This window comes from Xyrauchen texanus, chromosome 21, assembly GCF_025860055.1.
Source record: "Xyrauchen texanus isolate HMW12.3.18 chromosome 21, RBS_HiC_50CHRs, whole genome shotgun sequence".
Classification (NCBI taxonomy): domain Eukaryota; kingdom Metazoa; phylum Chordata; class Actinopteri; order Cypriniformes; family Catostomidae; genus Xyrauchen; species Xyrauchen texanus.
Window position 1 is genome coordinate 14867551 of NC_068296.1, and position 20458 is coordinate 14888008.

General features: G+C 39.3%; 1 protein-coding gene across 1 annotated transcript in view; it reads left to right on the plus strand.

The window, feature by feature from the left end:
* The first annotated feature begins 61 nt into the window (after positions 1 to 61).
* tiparp (TCDD-inducible poly(ADP-ribose) polymerase) overlaps positions 62 to 20458 on the plus strand; it is a 28363-nt gene continuing 7966 nt past the window's right edge. The window contains exons 1-4 of the mRNA XM_052152960.1: positions 62 to 199; positions 906 to 1816; positions 17225 to 17411; positions 18422 to 18609. Coding sequence (XP_052008920.1) covers positions 930 to 1816; positions 17225 to 17411; positions 18422 to 18609 — 1262 coding nt within the window. The 5' untranslated portion in view covers positions 62 to 199; positions 906 to 929. The remainder of the gene's footprint in view (positions 200 to 905; positions 1817 to 17224; positions 17412 to 18421; positions 18610 to 20458) is intronic.

Genomic DNA, 20458 nt, shown 5'->3' on the forward strand with positions numbered 1-20458 from the left:
TGATTGGACGAGCGAGTCCTATCGCGCTTTTGCTCTCAACAGCTGCGAGCCGTTCAGACTCTACGGGAGACTGACGGGGAAGCTGCACTCTGTGGACGAGCGCTTTGTTAACGCAAAGCCCTGTCCTGTGTTAGAGAGTAGGCTACAGATTTCCAGGGACGGCCTACAATACCATAAAAAGAATCGGGAAGTTTAACAGGTATATTTGGAAATACAGGAGCCTGAAGTACGAGTACGCAGGATTGAACTGAACCCTATCTTCGCTTTAAAGGAGAATTGTTTATGCATCGCGTCCGGGGGAAAAGGGCTGATATTGGACTATCTGTTCGAACATTTAATTCTCGCATTTGCTAGCCCGATTTATATGTAGGCTAGTGGTAGATTTGACCGATAAGTAAGTGTGCTTCTGTATTTGTAGCAGAATGGGGTCAGGCGCCGCAATGGGCAGGCGCGCTCGCGATGGGATCGCTTTAAACACAGGCAGTTCGTGCGAACTCGAACGAGCGGCTATTGGCAGCTGGCACGTACGCTCCCAACTCGATGTATCTAGATCAAGCCATCAAAATACTCCCAAGAGATCGGATGGCTTGCGTTTGGCTGATTTAATTGCAAAGAAACGATGCTGCTCGATCGCGAGGGATAAATCGAGATGACATAAGGCATTTGTTTATAATCATGGATGTATTTGATTCGTCATTGCTATGCTTTTGGCGGTGGGTCTTTAAAGAAACTTTCTGTTTCTCTAATGCCACCCTCTCTCTTCTCAAGAAAGGGAAGGTTTCATCTTACGCCCTGATGAATGTATTGATTAGTCACCTAATAATGCCCGCCTAGGAGTAAATTGATGGGGCAAACTGTCTAATGCTTGTTTTAAACACTCATCACGTCTCTCTGTTTTTGACTAGGTGTCGGGGGAGAAGTTTTGTACCATGCAGGAGGCAGCAGACTCCGCGGAGCCCGCATTAGCGCTGCCCATGGGAACCGGAGAGTTCACCGAGCAGCAGATGGGACTCGCCGACAAGATCCCGCTAGTGAAGCCCTATTTCAAAAAGAAACACGCGCCGAGAAAACTGGACGCCAAATGCCTGCGCGCGTTACAGGATCCTATTTTGAGCACGTTATTAAGCTCGGACGCTCTCGTATCAGGGGACGGGGTGTTTGTTCCGCGAAACCCGCCTCGACCCCAGCGGAATATATGTACCCCCGCCGTGGAGAAGCAGTCGAGGATTAGTCAGGTGTGTCTGAAGGAGGACGCCGGGGCAGAGGAGGACAGCGCCGTGTCTGGGCTAATGGCCGTGGACGCGGAAGCTGAAGTGACCGTGAGCGAGCTCGTGGTGGAACAGAAGGTGACGGGTATTCAGCGCGTGACAATAGACGCTAATGAGCGACGCTTCCAGCCCCAGGAACCCGACGTGGCGGCGCCCTCCTCTAACGTTTCGGGCTCGAAGTTAAATGACATCTACACCGCTGAGACCTTGCAGGGTGCAAATTGCCTCGCCATCAAAGAGGGCTCGCTGAAAGGCGAGATCTTTCAGGATAAAAGCGAGGAGGCCTCTTTGGATCTAGTGTTTGAACTTCTAACACAGCTACAGTATCACACGCATCAAGGGGACGCGGTATCGATCTGTGTGGATTTCCTCCAGGGCGTCTGCGTCTATGGCAGTGACTGTGCACAGCATCACACTGTGTTACCTTACTACTGGCAAATCCGCAGAGCAGACACACAGATCTGGCAGAGTATATCAGATGACTCTCAAGAACAACTGGAAAGGCTTTATTGCAATCCGGACAACGAACATGTCAGACTTAAGTTTCTGTAAGTGCTACTGGTAATGCCTCAGGGGCTGACACCACCTTTCATTGAAATTTTTTGAGCTACTTATTGAATCATGAATGCTTTACCCGTTAAAGAAAAGGGAATCTAGCCAAGCTTGTGGCTCATGTCTTGATCAGTTAGAAAATAGCAGAGAATTGGGCTGGTATAATCAGTTAGGGTCTATTGAGGGAGATCAGGGCTGCAGGGGCCCATAGCTGCAAGGGCCTCCAACTCTGGCAGGGCCCCGCAATACCTTAATCAGGCCCTGAGGGAGACTGTCAAGTCAAAGTGAGAGAAAAAAGTAAAGTATGTGAATTGAAGTTGCCTGTATGTTCATGTGCGTGTTGTGAACAAGGTATATGTGACTAGATTGCTTCTCACTTCTGTTGGTTGGACTAACATGTGGAAGTGTACTGACAGCTGTAAGCCGTGAACTTGCATTACTCGCCTCTGCTTGGTTCAGTCAAACATACACATAAGCACGCAGGCTCCCACTCACTGTGGCTTGCACACAGGCAGTCACACGCACACCTTGCACAGACAGAGAAAGGCTCACACGCAGACTCGCTTGCAGACACGCAAATAAATGGCTTCAGACGCACACACAAACACAATTATACACATGCTCACCCACCCACATGCACGCAGACGCAAACTTACATTCATGCACGCACACACTCTGCAAGCTTATGCCAAATATGTTTAGCTTTTAAAGGCATACACATTTCTTTCTTTATTTGATTTTGTACACACACAAATACACACTAGCTTCCAGAGACACTGATCCACTTACTGACCATACACTCCATTGCCACTGTTTTTCTTTTCTTTTTTTTTTTTGTCAAAGCGGAAGTCATGGAGGTTATGGCCCAGCAGGATTTTTTTGCCTAACCAAAAAAGGGCCCTTTTGTTTGTGAGAGTCTAGTTTAGGTCCAAAACCTGATCTGTATGCAAAAGTGATTTCCAAAAGGAAGTGCACTTGGTCGCGACAAAGCAAAAGAGACCCGGCAGTGATTTTATTGAATGCTCACCATGACATTGCTCCTGACTGCTTCCTCCTTCAAGATAGTATAGCTGATTTGTCATGGAAATGTTCCTGTAAGACAGCTGACTATTTATGGGAACTTTGTCTGTAGAGTTTAATAGAATAAATGTCCGGTTAAGTGTCACTGCTGACCCATTTGGCCAATATACAAAAGGCAGCTATAGCAACTGTGGCTCACAGAAACCTCTTTAATGTTAATAGCTTAAGATGACCATTAACCTCCTGCTGTGCTGACTATGGCAGTTTAGGGGTAATGTGGGGCCACAGAGTGCTTGTAAACCACACCCCTATCTTCCAACCCCACAACTTTTTTTTGTTTGTTTGGGTTTTTTGAGTATCTTTCTTTCTGCTGATGTGCAAAAACTACATGGAATGCATGTGTGCAATGTTACAGAATGTTTAGGGACAGCAATGAGTGTGACCATATTACAGATGGCCAAGCCACAGTTACAAGTGTATGAATGTCATTGTAGTAGATAAAATATCAAACTAAGTGGCATTTATTTGAAAGAAAAATGGCAGAAGCACACTCTTCTAGGAAAATTTATTTTTACCAAAGTAGTTTGTTAGGTTTAAACGATAAAACAATAGATATGCTTTTTAAAATTAAGACTAAATGTATTTGAACACTCTGGTTGTCAGACATAGTTAGTGTAAATCAAGTCGCTTGTGTAACTTTGAGGGTTATTGACTTCATACACCTACTGAAATGATCTTGGGACTTGTTTATAAAAAGTAATTGCAAAAAAAAAAAATGGCTAAGAAAAGTCCAGTTAGTAGGCATGTCATAACGTATTGATTATTGATTGGCAGATTATATTATGTATATATTTTTGAGGCATCGATATATTAACATTAGCCAACAGTTAAATTAGAAGCCTAATTTACATGATTTCCAATTCACTCAGTTGGGTTTCTGTTTAATGTCTGGTGTAATAGCTTTGGGAGACCACAAGGGGGTTATATAACATTTACTTTGAAAAGACAAGGACTATTTTGCAACGAATACCCCTATTTATATCTGTAAAAATTCTGGTATATAATCGGTAAAAAATTCTGATTATAGATGCTTGAAAAAAGCATCGATCCCAAACCTAAAAGTTAGTTCTGAGGGAAAAATGCAGCTTACAGATGCCACTTGGTTTGATATTATATTATCAATTGCAATTACATTCATACAATTTTAAATGCATGTTAATTGTCCTAATATTATTCTGTGTACCAAATTATTTGCCATGAGAGCAAATGCTCATCTGTCAGGCTGTTGCTGTTTATGTTGGCTTTCAGTAATGCATGAGAGTAGAAGCTTTGTTCATTGTTGTAGATACTCTTGACAAATAGATGAGCGGGAATCGTTTTTCATTCTTAAGTCATTGTGCAGCAGTGTGTGAGAACTGTGACCCTTGATCCTGAAGGTTTGGTCTCCATGGGAGCAGCTGAGGGCGAGATGATTGTGTTTGTCACACAATCACACTAAGCACCAAGGGCACGGTGACCTGAAACCAAGGTGTTTGCATGTGTGTTTGTGTGAGAGAATGGAGATAACGCCTTAGACAGCCCATTCAATTATTCTTATGGGTGAGGTCTCTTTGACTTTTATTACTCTCTAACTCATTCGTTTTGCTCCTCCATTTTTTTTACTTAAAAATGTACCATGGTATTACCAGGGTTTTTGATGTGGTACCATGGTAATATTATGGGGCATATACTATGGTAATACCATAATAATACCTTCTGAAATTGTAAATACCATTGTATATGAATATGGTAACTGAAGTGAATTTGATCATTAAGATCTCTGATAATAGTCTCTCTCTCTCTCTCTCTCTCTCTCTCTCTCTCTCTGTCGGATCTCTCTAACACAAACAAAAGCTGCAAAAATATGTTTATGAGTTCCTCTCTTGCTGAGAGAGACAAAGAGAAAAGGCAAAATAGAGGCAGGATAGTCTGAACAAACAGTTCCCTCTTAGTCCTGCATGGTGCAACATTAGCACATGTCTTGTCAGTTCCTGGCCTCTAGAACATCCTGAGGCTTTTTGGAGACTTTTTCTTCTCGTGCAGAGAGCAGGAGGGAAGTGAGAGCATTTACTGCCCTCAGCTCTTCTGAGCGCATCCACCCAGAATGGAAACAAAAAAACGAGAAGTCAAGGGTGTTGATTGAGGTAGATTTATTACCTTAAACCACTTGAAGAGGAAGAATGGAAAGCCCTTTGCACTTCATTATCAACTGTCAGTCAGAGTCGTTATTGTTTTCAATGTCATCAGATGACTTCTTTATAGCTCATTATATTTCCATGTAGCTATCATGATATTACAAAATGATAGCGCTTACTCTTTGATCAGTGTCATGAAAACATGCAGGTCTTTACTCAGCTTGCTGGCATTGAATCAATTTATGTCAGAAATGTCAACTCGCACCTCATTTTTTTAGTTTGATCAAATGTACACCCTAAAAAGTCTACAATGCATGAAAACTAGATTGCCCCAAAAAGCATTTAGACACTTGAGCCACACTTAAATATATATGTATGTCATTGCATTATATAACAACATTACAAACCAAATGGCATTTATTATTAAAGGTGCACCAAGTAACTTTTGTCTTTGTGTCATCTTGGACTTACACTGACACCTAGCTGCTTGGATATAGCATCATTTAAAATAAATAGTTTTCAGTTTCAGATGTCATTGTAGAAATGTAGTATTCACAGTCAGCCATGATTACTTTAAAGCTAGGGTGTGTAAACCAGAGAGGCTAGCAGTTAGCAAGCTAGCTTTGAAAGCATAGAGCCCACCCTCACTTCAGAGGTGTCTCCAAAGCGACGCCTCCTCTATCACACATGAACACACACACACAGAGAGCCAGAGTCTAAGCGCCAGGACTAGAAACGTGTTGGTAGAATCGATCGCAATGGTTTCAGATTACCTCATGTCATTCACAGGTTAGACATTCACAGGTTAGGCATCAAGGAACCTGTGCTGATGACGTGTGATTGTCTGCGGGAACAAGTTGTGCGGCGGTATGTAAATATAGATTGACAGTCAGGAAGGACATCCTATCATTACATTCGGACCGAATGCAGTGATTGGTCGATGGTTTTTTAGTCCTGTCCTTTCCACAGAAGATATATACAGTGTATATATATATATTTTTTTTTTTTTTTTTACATTTAGACCACTTAAATTATTGATTGCTCTCAGGATGTGAAGAGATTTTCAACCAGTATAACAAAAAACATTCTGGAAAAGATTGCACACCCTAGCTTCAATCAATGAGTGAAAGTGTCAAATAACAGGACAGTTACTGAGATTAAGCGAATAATATTCAGTCATGTGATTATAACATGGCAGCCCCCATGTGCGGACCTTCTAATGAAACTGCTTTTATAAGGTTACTGATCTGACTGGGGTCTTATTTTTTATCTGAGTGGTCATGATTTCTTACATATATTGCAAAATTTCTATAGGAGTTAAACTTTTTAAGAAATATAGCACAAGCACATTTTTCCAAGCAAAACATAAAAAAACTACATTTGTAACGTTTTACATTTTAAAACAATTGCTATACTGTTCAAAATTAATACAATTAAGCCATCAATTGACTTCATACATCTCTAAAATGATCTTAGGACCTGTTGTTTAGAAGTAATTGAAAAAACAGCTAATAAAAGCATTATTTGTTTGCAGATGCCACTTGGTTTGATATATTGTTATCTTATGGAATTACATTCTATTACATGTCTATACACTTTTTGGGGCCCCTGTATAACATATATATTATATAAACCTAAATAGTGTTTGCATGTTACTGATACAACTTCTGCATCTGCTCTCCGTGTCATTGTGTGTGAGTGTGTGTGTGTAAGTATCTGTTTGCTGAGTGTCTCATTGCCGAGTTTAGTCAGGTGACAGCCTTATCTCACGGTTGGTAGTGTGTGATCAGGTGCATGCATTTATATGTGTGTGTGTGTATTTGTTTAATTCTTTTCAGACTGTGACGCTTGTGCAGGGTGTGAATAATGCTGGCATGCAGGCTGTTTAAGCTGAGCACGTAGAAGTGAGTTTTGTGTGTGTGTGCGTTAGCGGGTGCGTGTATTTGATTAAGAAAGTTAGAAGATCATACTGTATTTTGGTGTTTTGGAATGAGGGCTAGTAGAGCATAAACATACAAAATATCTCGCTTTCTGTCTCTTCTACCGACTTTCTTTGCCTATTTATCCAGTACTTGCTCCAGCACCAGTGAACTGTCTGAGACCTCAAACCACAGCTGACCCAGAGGTGCCTTTTTACTGGCTTTTGTAGCATGTACGAATGTGCAAGGGGGCACAGTTTAGTGGTTTAAATGCTAATCATGAGCGGTTGTTTTTTCAACGTAGTTTTATGTGGAACATGACAGTCCCAGCACAGGCCTTTGGCTTGGGTATGCTCTGTGACGCTCAAGGTTTTTATGGGCTGCTAATCCTTCACACTTCATGTGTGTGATCCCTTCTCTCTCCCGCTCTCTCTTTCAGCTAACCCCCTTTCATTGACCCTTTTACAGCTGTTCTCTCTCTTTAGTGCCCTGTGTGTTTAAGCTGGTGAAATCAGAAGATCAGTGATTTAGCATTTAGAAAAGTGAAACTGTATATTATTTATGTCTGCCAGCTGGGCTCAAGTTTTTGCTATTAGCAGAAGCACTGGATATAGCTCAGCACAGTTTAGTACAGAGAATGCCTTAAACCAGTCAGGCAAATCAAACTAGAATGAGCTTTATTGCCAGATAAACAGATAAATAAAAAGAGAAATATACAATAGAGCAGTAGTTCTCATCTGGTTATGCTTCAGGACCCAGATTTTACATTGGAAGTCAAGTGGCGACCGATTAAAATAAAAACGTAACCTGTATTTTATGTGTCCTGGGTCGCATTTCCTTTAATCTTAAATAGTTTTGATCATGGTTTTCGAGTATAAGGGCATGCATCACGTGTCGTTATTTTTGTTGTTGATGTAAATGGCAAAAGCTACAGGAAGCAAACTTCCAGAGCTTAACAGAGGGGTAATTGGCAGTGTAGTCGTTTGTGTAGAGGGAGAAGAAGAGTGGGGAGAGTACACATCCCTGGGAGGCGCCAGTGTTGATTTTACATGTGCTGTAGATTAATTTCCCCTTTCTCACTAGCTGCTGCCTGTCTGTCAGAATGCTGGTGATCCACTGACATATAGAGATGGGAACTGAGAGCTGGGACTAAATTAAGTCCATGGAAGATCGAGTTGATGGTGTTAAAAGCTAAACTGAATTCCACAAAATGATCCTTGCAAATGTCCCTGGTCTGTCTAGATGTTGCAGTATGTAATGCAGTCACATAGTGAGTCACATCATCCACAGACCTGTTAGCTCGATGAGCAAACTGCAGGGGATCCAGAAAGGGACCAGTGATGTCCTTCAGGTGGGCTATCACCAGTCTCTCAAATGTCTTCATGACCACAGATGTCAGAGCAATGGGTCTGTAGACATTAAGTCCTGTGGTTTGGGGTTCTTTGGGACAGGGATGGTGGTGGAGCATTTGAAGCAGCAGGGAACTTCACACTGCTCCAGTGATGCATTGAAAATCTGTGTGAAGATGGGGGCCAGTTGGTCAGCACAGGACTTTAGACAAGTGGGTGAAACACCATGTGGGCCCTGTGATTTCCTTGTCTTCTGTTTCCGGAAAACCCAACACACATCCTCTTCACAGATCCTATGTGAAGGTTGAGTAGCAAGAGAGGGGAGGAGGGGGGTTGTAGGAGGTGTAAATGTTTGTGTGATGTGAAGGTCGGAGTGTGAGTGAGACTGAGAGTTTCAAATCTACTGTAAAACACATTCAGATTGTCAGCCAGTTGTTGATTCCTAACAGAGTTTGGGGATGGTGTCTCTTTTAAAGGTGCGGTTAAATAAAACTTTCAGATGTTAGTTTGTTTCTAAGTGATAACATTTCTTTCATCAAAAAAGGCTAACACGAATCGATTTAAACTATTAGCATCCATGTTTTTTGATGCCAAATGGCTGGATATCACTATATGATTTAGGGGATTAATTCCCGGATTTAAATTTATATTAATTGTCAATTGAAATTATTTTAATATATATTTATATATATATATATATCCATTGCTATGATCATACCACCTGTCAAATGAATCTACTTGCTAAATTTTAAATCATAGCTGACTGTGAATAGTGAATTTCTATGACATTTTAGTTTTTCGTGTGCATGACTATATCCATGCCCCTAGGTGTCAGTGTATATCCAAGACAGCATACACAAAACACTACTAAGTGCACCATTAACTTGTCTGTAAGCAATTTTTTTGCCATTCTTGAATTTCCACAAATTGAGCCATTGGATTACCCATGCCCCCTCTTTCCGAAACCCTGCACTCCAAAGATTCCAAATTAGATTTATTGAGACGTCTCATCACAAGCAGAAATGTTGTCAAAAACAACAGCAGCAATATAGCGTTCTCAACTGACAACTGTTATGAGCAACATGGCATAAAATTGGCAGTAAGCCTCAATAATTCGCTGCAACTAAAATACAATGAGCATGCGTAAAATGATTGACAGGCAGAAAGCGTCAGAGACCGCAGACACATTTTTGTTTGCTGTTTACAGAGTCTAGAGCTGTTGCAGAGACTGGTGAGATATCTCAGGATCTTTCCATTAAAAAAATTCTTACAGCACCTTTAAGATCCAAAACTTGCGCTATGCAAGTTCACTAAAATAAACGGTAACATAAATGCTTTAAGCTAAGCAAGAACAATTTTATCTGTTGTTGCGTTAAAAATTAAATGTGTTAGAAAACATTTTAATTATGCATTGCTTTCACAGTAATGCGCGTACTTACATGCACACTCTTACGCCGATTATGCTTAATAAGCCGACAAATCAAACAGTGTTTCTTTATCAGGCTAAGTTCATAAACTATTAAAGAATGCAAAGCTCAAATGACACAGGTAGATGTTTGCCCATTACCCCAGATATGTGTTACATGTAAACACCTTTACCGGCATTCTTACCTTTTTATCCAGTGTGCGCAATTGTGCACATACCAATTTACATTTTGATGTCAAATGCAGAGAATAATCAGATGATTTCATGTCTCACATACACGGTTTTCTTGCATTGTCTGGTTTATTGAATGAACTGATTAGTATATTGGTGTGCATGTTAACATGCTCATTGTTGCAAGGGTGGCTGTTGTGAGCATTTGCGTAATTTGTCTTCTACGATCAGTTTTCTTTTTCAAGTCATCTGCTGTTATGGCATAGCAAGTGTTTATTATTTAACAATAGGAAAAACTGTACTGTCAGAATATTTCTAGTTGGAGAACTACATAACAACACAGTCAATATAATGGCACAGATATTTTATGGTAATTGTTTAATGTTAGGCCTATGTATGTGCAAGGTTCAAACACTTGTGTTTGTGTACTTGTGTAGAATATGTTTCTGGTTTTAGTCATTGATTAGACTGAATCTTTTACCATTAAAATGCCTGCTTCAGTTGCCTTTTGTGTATCTTGGATATTCAGAGTAATATAATGTTGTTGAACATTGAAGAGTACGCTCAATCCTTTTCAATCTTACTGAGTTGAGTGTGTGTACGCATTAGCTGATCTCAGCGCCTGACACCACTGAGTCATCAGGCGGTTACAGGTCATGGTCAACGCTGCCTCATGATTGGGTCAGGGGGACATCAAAGAGACACAGTGCTCGAGCAGGGCTTACAGGAAGAGCAGAACAGGTTATTCACCCGTGACTTCACCTCACAGGTAGGGAGGGAGATAAAGAGAGGTTAAACTGGCTTATCAACCGCTCGTTTCTCTCTCTTGTTTCCCTTAACACATTTTATTGGCTTTAATTATGGCCTCTCCGTCATCTCCCCTAGTTATTGTCTGCCTATACACATATTTTTCTCTCTCTATCGCTCTTATCAAGGTTTGTGTCCATTCAAACTCATTATTTCTAAATCGTCTTTGCAGTTAGGACAGTTGATTATGAAGGTGTGTAGGCTCGATTTTCACATCCCAAGTGTGGAGTTAAAAGTAGCTTGTGCTGATGAGCAAAGAGAATCTTTGCACTTTATTTAATGTCTGGAATATTATTTTTATAGCTGAAGAGGAGAAGGGAGAAGAGAGGAGTCAAGCAGTCTTGGGTTATTGGTATGGGGTGACCAAGCTTTTTTTCTGAGGCAGGGTAAGGGGGCACTTGGTCTTCTATTTTTATAACTGTGCTATTACTTGGTCCGTCAGGCGCCTTCTCGGTTAAAGTTCACCATGGTTACCTGGTGCACAGGTGGCAACTTTTGCAGAACATTTTTACATTCCTCGCATGTGTGCATGCACATCCAAAAGAAAAATGTAACACAAGCTCAGTACTATACAAATGTGCATGTGTATGTGTTAAAAAGTACTGTGTGTGAAATTGAAGCTGTTGCTTTCAAGTGCAGTTTTCCAGGTTCCTTCAGATAATCAGCATCAGAGAAAAGACGTCATGTATGACAGTGCAGGTTTTGTCAGAATAGAGAGATAAAGAGAGCTAGTTGTACTGAGGCGTTTTTAAATTATAATTTTTTTTAAATGTATTTACTTAGCTCTTTATGTCCTTGTGTAGACACGTCTATAACCACCCATTCCTTCTTCATCTCAGAATGCCCTGTTCTTTCCTCATTGTGCTGGATTATAGGCAGAGAGTGTTCTGGACAAATAACAAGCATTGTAGAGAGAAAGAACAGATAGAAACAGACTGCGTTCTACAGTATCTCTTTATAAAGTCTAAAAATTATGTGTTGAATTTTATTTTTTCCATTCAAGAAACCATAATTTCATCATTCTAGCAAAGTACAAACCAATTTTTATTTATTTATTTATATGCACCAATATAACAATATACAGCATTTACTGTATTTACCTACATATAATTTTTGCTAAAACATTTTAAAGGAATGTTCCCAGGTTCAGTATAAATTAAAGGAATAGTTGACCCAAAAATTATAAATCTCTCATCATTTACTTACGCTTGTGCCTACTCAAACTTGTATGAACTTCTTTCTTCCATGGAACACAAAAGAAGATATAGTCTGCAATGGCAAGATGTACAGTGAAATAGGAGTTACATTTTGGGGTGAATTATTAATTTAACCTTAATCAACAGCATATGTGGCACAATGTTAATTGTTTCTACAAAAAATCATTCTGTCCCTCGCTTAATAATAATAATAAAAAAGCACTTACAATGGTTAATGTAGCCAGTCCATTAAAGTTATAATGCACACTTTTTTGTTATTGAGTGATGACGGAATCAGAGTGATGTATCATTGAATTGAAATGGAGAATTTTGTTCAATGGATAAAATTGATTCACAGAAAAATATCTGACTTACCAATTCTAATGATGAAGTTTAAATGATAGATGCTATTAAGTAATTGACAAGTCAAATGAGACTTTTATTGTCTTTAGGCAATATAATGACCAAATAAAACGTGCATTAAAAAAATCATTGCAATATTAGCAATGTTGCTTGATTTTATATCACCAAGACAGTCATCATGAATACATCGTAAATTATACCATTGCTAGTTTTTGCTCATCTGATTTGTTTCTTTTCATTCTCCTCTTTGGTTCTCTTTGTGTTTTCACTCTTCACACTGGAAGTGATAGCCATCTTTCTCAATAATGGCCTTTGTCTACACCTGCTTTAGATGCAAAAGGGCAGATGGAACGAAAGATTGCGGCATCCACTGGTGTTTTCGGTCACCGAGCCCCAGAGAGATTCTGGCACCGTCGAGCGTGTCTCTGCTGCTGTATTGAGTGCAGATGACTTAGCATGAGTCAGCAACACCCCGGAGCGAAACTAGCGACTGAGCAATTCCTGCAGAAGAATATTTGGGTTGTGAAACCAAAGGCTGCATTTAAGTAAAGAAACTCTGGCTCCACCCCCATTTTGAGTTTTGCATATGTGGATTTCTTAATATTTGTTGTAGATATTAAAGCGTGTTTATTGCTGGGATGTGGTGGAGAAGAAACTGTACCGTACATGAATTCCAGAGCAACTGACAACTACAGTGTGTCGTGTCATTTGTTTAAATGCACTGGAACATTTGATATCGCTTTTCAATTCTAGCTCAGCTCTTGTGCATTCCATAGGAGGATTTTTTGAATTAATTCAGAGATTTAGCACTTCACGTTGAAAAGAAAAACGACAATTGAAATCTATTTAACTTCTCAGTTGTTACTCTTAGACATAAAATGGAGACTTTTATTAGTAGTGACCCAGAAATCTCACGTGCAACAATGTCTCAAATGTTCTCAGAATTGCCAAGATGCCAATGTCAGAGGTTTCAAAATGAACTCAAATATAACTGCTTATTGGCAATTACTTCACGATAAGAACTGCACAGTGACATATTATGATTCAATAAGTCGCGAGCCATTACGTTATTATCTAGCTGCAACAAGTGTGCGCTCGAGGGATGAGCATCCCCGTGACAGAGTGTGCATCAGCTGGGTGCAGTATCAATCTCTCCCCCTTGGATTGGGACACAGCCCTAAGAGCAGTCTATGAGCAATAATATTTTCAGGTGCATTCCCTCTCTATAAATGTTCAGGTTTCAAGCTGTTCTGTGTTTCCATCATGTGGGGCAAAATGGGGTCCATTTCTGAGTTTTCCAGAACTGTCAACTTGATCTTCCCCATGTTTGCTTGTCCCGCTGGGATAATTAATCTTTTCCAGGCGCCGCAACATCACACAATTAATCAAAATGTTGTCCTCTTGCAACTGGGTGTGTGAGTTAATCTGTATTTTTCTGAAGAACATTAACAGTGTTTAAGTTTGGCTTCTAGACTAGTATTATCTGGTGATTTGGATTTGATGGCTTGTTCTGGTCTCTGTTGTGTTTTTATTGGCTGAGCCCGAAGCTGCTTGGGCAGAATGTGTGTTTGTGTTCCCGGAACGGTCTGTGAAAGACAGGGTGTCCTGAATGCGTTGCTTTAGAGAGTTTCTGGGTGTGTATGAGTGTAAGCCCATGGTGTTCCAGTGGAGAGGACACAATACATGCCTTTCGCTATGAAAGAGAGAATGAGGGGTGTTCATGTAGACGCTGACATTTTTGGAAGGATTTCAGGGAGGGGCTTGCGAGTTTTACCTGTTTACACACTGGCCTTAATCTTGGAAAGGACTGCTGGGAAACCCTCACAGACATCATCATGTGTATGTGTGTTACTCACAGGGATCACGTTTGCTTTGGGTATAAGCTGGTTCATGCATACGTGTGTTTTGGTCCGCTGACTCTATTCAGTAGGTCTGTTAACACAGCAATGATAAGCATCTCTCTCTCTCTCTCTCTCTACACAGATCTGAAGTCTGGGTCTGGTTTTGTTTGTCATGCATTTTTTTTTAGATCAGATTTGGTGTTTCTTGGCATGGTTCTAAAGCCAGAAAGACATTGTGAGAGTGAGTAAGGGAAGATGATTAACCCTCATTTGCTTATTTGTCTCACTTCTTTCGTTCTGTTTTTTGCAGTCTCACTTCTGTCTCTCGTGCCCGATTTGGCAGCTCATGTGTTGCATTTTGCTCTCTGCTGTACAGCGACCATCTGCTTTTACCTGCAGTCTGCACCAGTTTCCCATTGTCACACTTGCTAAATGGGTACATTTCATAAAGAAACATCCAGGTCATATTGCTTCAAAAAAGAAAAAGAAATTATATGTTAGGATCATTGAGGTTTTTTGTATCGTGACATTATTGTCATGGCAATCAAGTGCTTTTCCCCCAATTCCCATTAGTCTAATTAGAAAAAATCTCTTTCTTGTTACTGCAATACTGTAATGACAGCCATCCTGTCCAGACACGTTTTTTAATCTGCATGAATTACATTTTGTGCAGCAAATACAAGCATGCGTACTTACAACTGTACACTACAATTGAAATAATATCTCATTATTTTGTCACAATACAGCAATGCTAATGAGAGAGTAATTTTTGCATTACAACATTAAGATTTTTTACTATACAGATGAGAGTGAAATTTTTTCGCATTGCGGTGGTGAGAATTAAAAAAATACATTGACTTTACAGCAATGAGAATCAGATTTAATTTGATATTATAGTTATAATAATAAAATTGTTTTGCATTGCAGAAATTAGAGAGATTTTTTCACATTACAAATGGCTACTGAGAATTGGGGTAGGGGTTGGAAATGTGCTTAAATGTCATAAAGAATTACCGGTATGTCACAATGCAAAAAAGTCTTAGTGGTTTTAAAAACAAGCTTAACTTTCTTTATATGGAGAATGTAATTTCTTAGATATTGGTGATGAAAGATGACCCAGACGTTTCTGGACAGTTTTCATGAGATTCACCCAAAAATGCTAGATGTCAACTGTCCTGTCTCGGGTTTTAAAGAGAGTTAAAACAATGTCTATAAAAAGCACTGAAATCATGGCAGTTTTATGTGTGTTTTTTTGTTACAATTTATTGCAGCATGAATTGTTTTGTTGAGTGCGCTCTTGTGTTTAGTCTACTATTGTCATATTTTGGGGGCTTGTTAAAGCTCACAAGTGCCGTTTATTGTATCTATTTGTGAGGTTGTTGAGATCATCCTTGGTGTGTGCTTAACTCGATCAGTGTTTAGTCTACATCCCGTCTGTCTGCCACGTTCGCTTGTGTGTGTTTCTCTCAGGCCTCAGTCCACCCATCCTGTCAGGACTCTCCGTCCCTACAGTGTTCCTCTGAGATTAGCTCTCTGAACTCTCCGGTGTGTTACAAAGTGTTGATTTTAAGTGTGTCCTGCAGTTTCGGTCTAGTGCACTCAGCTGTTGTCTGACCTCACTGAGTCTCTTGCCATCACAGGTGTATGTTTGATGGAGAGAGAGAGGTTATTGTTTGCATGTTTCATGTTCCATGTACGTCAGTGGTCTATTCTCTTGTGCACTGACTGTTGAGAAGTGGCTGTTTTAACATATGGCCAGCCATCTTCTTGCATATTGCTCTCTGCTTTGTTATCTTTGTCTTTGCTTTGTTCCTATGTTCTGGGCATATTTGTTATTTGTGCCCAGTCCTGTATTTGACCCCCTCAACGTCCCATATGGGCATTAATAATGGATGGATTATGATGTCTGTGACCATAGCTTTGTGCAGAAATAGGCTAATGTGTGTGTGGGTGTGTGTGCAGGCTCTTTAGGAATCACATGGATTACTTAACCAATTTAAAAATGGCCAACAGAGACCTATTATTTTTCCACTGATTAGAGATGTTTTCAGGTATTAGAAACTTTGTTCTTAGAAGACACACCTATTTTGAAGATTATCTTGTGCCTGTCCAGCCCTTCTTTAGAGTTTATGTGGATCTGCTTGTTTCCCTCATATGTGAACTAGTGTTGGCCGATATAAGCAAAAAAAGTATATCTTGATATTCTTCAGCCTTCAGTCTCAATATTTTGCTCTGATGAAATACCTACTGACATAAACAGTAAAAGTCTAGTTCAAATGAATCAATGTTTTCAACAATAAATGTAGTTAATCATGGCACAACCAAATTATTGAATTAAGTTTTTTGAATTGATTCATTGAAATGGACAGTTTGAACTGATTTTCCAGAAATTAATTGGACTTATCAACTTAAATGCCATTTAAATCAGAGATCAAGTTAAACATCTCTTAAAACGCTCTTATTCTTACTTGCAAGTCAGTAAACAGTGAGGGATTGCAAAACCAGTCTAATGTCACTTTAGGAAACAAATGCATTAAAAGAATCAAGGTTTTCACAATATTTATTCATTTATATCGCCAGCGAAATCATTGTGAATATATTGTGAATATTTGATATATTGCCTAATGTTAACCACCCAGTAGATTGGCCATTATTTGCACCATCCTGTCCAGACGTGTCACCTTTGACCCCAAATCCTCTTTGTGTTAGAGAGTAAGTGTGATCGATGAGGCCATTATTAGTAAGCCATCCGCCCCTGGAAAGTGACCTAAAAAGCCAGGGTTTGCACTCAGGGGCCATTTAGGGGGTCAGCGTTCCAGCCCCCTCTGTCTGGTGGACAATCATTGGGTTTTTCCAGGATTTGTTGAATGTCAAGGCACTGTTAGGCCACAAGATCAACCAAGACCACGGGAGGGTTTTCTAATAAGCCCAAGGAATTTTGTGGAAATTAAATTAGGCGGAAGTTGTTTTTTCTTATTCAAAGGGCTTGGAAATTTATTGATGTCATGATTCAAGAACAAATCGGCTTATAATTAAGCTGTCTGGAATTGAACCAACCATTTTTATTCTCCACAAGTGAGTGTTGTGTGCATGTGTTTGGTAGTCTATGTTATTTATATTTGTTTTTTGTTCGCACAGGGGTCGAGTGTTTACATTGGACTTCAGTGCCATGCGAGTTTGTGACCTGGAGTTTGACCTTGTAAGACGTCTGTCCACGCCCTCCAGCTCCACAGACACACCCACGAATACAAACCCCACGCCCAACTGCTTGACCGTGTGGAAGTACTACTGTAGAGATAACTTTGGCTGGAGGGAATATTCAGAGGTGAGGCATGCCAATCTGATTCATTCTTGCCATTCCTTCCCATTCAAACAAAACTAAGTAATAAAGAATTAGGAGAGATTCAGGACTACAAGCTGCACAATAATGTTAATCTCACAAAAACATGTCATGGTTACATTTCACTCCAAAATCAAAAGAAAATTAAGTGTATTGTTAAGACCATTAAGCTTTTCTGCATTGTGAAATAATTTTCATGAAAATGCACTCTGCCTTTTAACTACAAGGTTTTCATTTAGTTCCTTTACTCCCATTGGTGATCCTCATTACTGTAATGAAATAATAAAAACAAATGAATCACATTACTACAATTATTTTAAATTTATTGAATCAGCTTAAGGCAGTACAACAAATACTACCATGGTGTATAAACACTTTATAGTTTAAATAATATACATTTTCTTCTCTCATTACAGTAATGAAAATGATATTGTTTTTGTTGCAAGGTACTGAAAGGCGTGGGTAAATTGTCTTGCAAATAATTTAATGGTGCCAAACATATCATAATAGACCTAGAATAGACTTTGTTTCCTTTAAGCAAAATACATATTTTTTATTTCTATCTTTACATTTTGGGGTGTAATATGACCTAGACATTGTGTGATTGACCCTATCACCCCAAGTATTTTTAAATAAATCTCAGATTTCACACTTAAGTAGCTTTGTGGTGCTTTGGATAATACTGTTTTTGTTTGATATTCAGGTATTGGAGTTAGAGTGCTGTGCGTTCTTGTCTTAGTGAATGTTCATGTTATTGTTTTGTGGGTGCAGTCTGAGAAGATGAAGATGTCCTGTCCTGCTCATAAGAGCCTGAGATCAGAACATTGCACAAGCTTTCTTTTGAAAACAAAGCTTTTTATTTCCTTTGAAAATCTCCTATGATGGATAATTTCTGACCAGTGCTGCAGATAAATTGAGTGTGAGTCAGAGCACATTTAAATGTGGTGTTTTTCTCTTTCTCTAACTCATTTCCTATCTCTTTTTCCATCTCATAGCCAGTGGTTCGGTTGATCGAGGAGGCTAGTGGCCGAGGTCTGAAGGAGGTCCGTTTCATCACACTGCAGAACCAGTACATATTAAACATTCATGAGGGCTTCCAGCAAAATGCAGTTTTCGGTTTCCGGCGACAAATCAAGAAGCGGCCGCTGTTCAGGTCCTCCATTATGCTCACGCCTTACCTCCAGTGAGTATCTTTCAAAAACAACCCATCTATTGTCTACCAGCCAAATCAGACACCCCAGCTTTTTAATTAAATATCCCACAACAGTGTTCAAAATATATATTTTTTTCTGCTGGTCCATTTTGACTTGTAGTTCAGATTTGTTCTTGCCCTGCCAACATTTTCAGACACTTTCATTTCTCTTGCCCTGCCATTGACATTAAAAAAAATAAAAATACTTTACAACAAAAATAATTATTCTGTTTTTAATTTGGAATAATAACTGGAAATTATACTGCTATTATGTGTAACTTCATGACAGCTATAAATTCATACACAAATTTTTGCTTGGAAAACAGTGGCATATTATAAAACACATGAATGATTTGTTTCTAATTATCAACCCATTCTAACTTAATGCTTATCTAGCCAGCTACATACCTAGCCTTTGGTAACATATTCGGATCAGTAGAATTCATAACAATTATATTTTACACAAAGCCAAATGTTAATGTTGGCATGAACATGATCAACGAACACAAGATGTAGTGACAGTGCAGCACTGGCCCAATTGGAGAAATGACAGTTCTCTTAGCGGGCCATCCTTATTGTTGGGCCTTGCACAACAAACTTGTTCCTGATCTAAACCATTGTTGTTAAATGCAAATAGTTAAAAATAGTCTTTGTACAAAGCCTTGTTTCCTCTGGGCATTTTCTGAAACCCCAAGATAACTCACAAAAGAACTTAAATTCTCACCAAGAACATATTGGATTATTCATATCAGTGAACGTATAAGAGTGTATCTCTTTTTAATTGACTGAAGTACTGCTTGTGCATCCAAAATACATTTCTGAAAAAGTAAAACCAAAAGTGACAGACTAGTCTATCATAATTCTCAAAAGGAGAAAAAGCTCTGTTATATCGATCATCTGTTGTCCAACGGAATATGAAACGATTTAAAAAGGTAGAAGAAAAGGGAAGAGGGTAAATTGATTCCAGACCTATGTGAAAGAGTGTAAAAGGTGAACATTTGGAATTCAGATTTCTGCAGATATTTTCCTGTCCTGCCTTTTATCTTATATGAGGATTGGTCATGATAGTAGACAAGTTTATTTAGATTTTTTCTTTTTAGTTTTGATATTTTTAGCGGTGATGCTTTAAAAAGAGTGCTAACAACATGTTGTACTTTAGCCATTTACTCGTGGAAAAATCTTGCCTTTAAAGCAACAACTACAGCCATAAACATTTAGAAGGATGTCTTTTACATTGCTTTACAAGTTTTTTTTAATTAAGTATTTTAAATAAAAACCATTTAAAAAATAAATATAAAAAAATTTCATCTGAGACCCCTGCATTTCGTTCCATTCAGTTGCACTTCAGCTAGCTGTTGTTGAACACAAGTACGCGTTTTGTAAATACCCCCTAAATAATCGGTCTGAATGCAGAATGTAGGCTACATTTTTTAACTGAACAGCAGTTCAGCCCTGTTTTCATTTTTCGCTTTCAATGGAGTCATTGTGTCCAGCCGTAGACCCCACCTCTTCAGCATTTAATGGGTTGGAATCTATCCCATCCCCATCATTTGGCTCCCCTTATCAGTTAGAGGACACTGCAACACTGGTCCACCCATCTAAAGGCTCCTGCTGCATCAGGAGCACATTGTCCTGAATGCCGAGGTGGAACTCATTAGCGCAATTGACAATTTGGTCGAACTGTTGCCTGCACCAGCTGAGTTAATGCTCAGCAAGCAGCATAAATCACCCTCTAATACACACACACTAACACTCCCAAACAAACAAACCCTTAACAGTTGGTTCCCAAGAGCGTTTGCTTATCTAGCCATCTTGCTTTCTCTTCTGAACATTTTGCTTT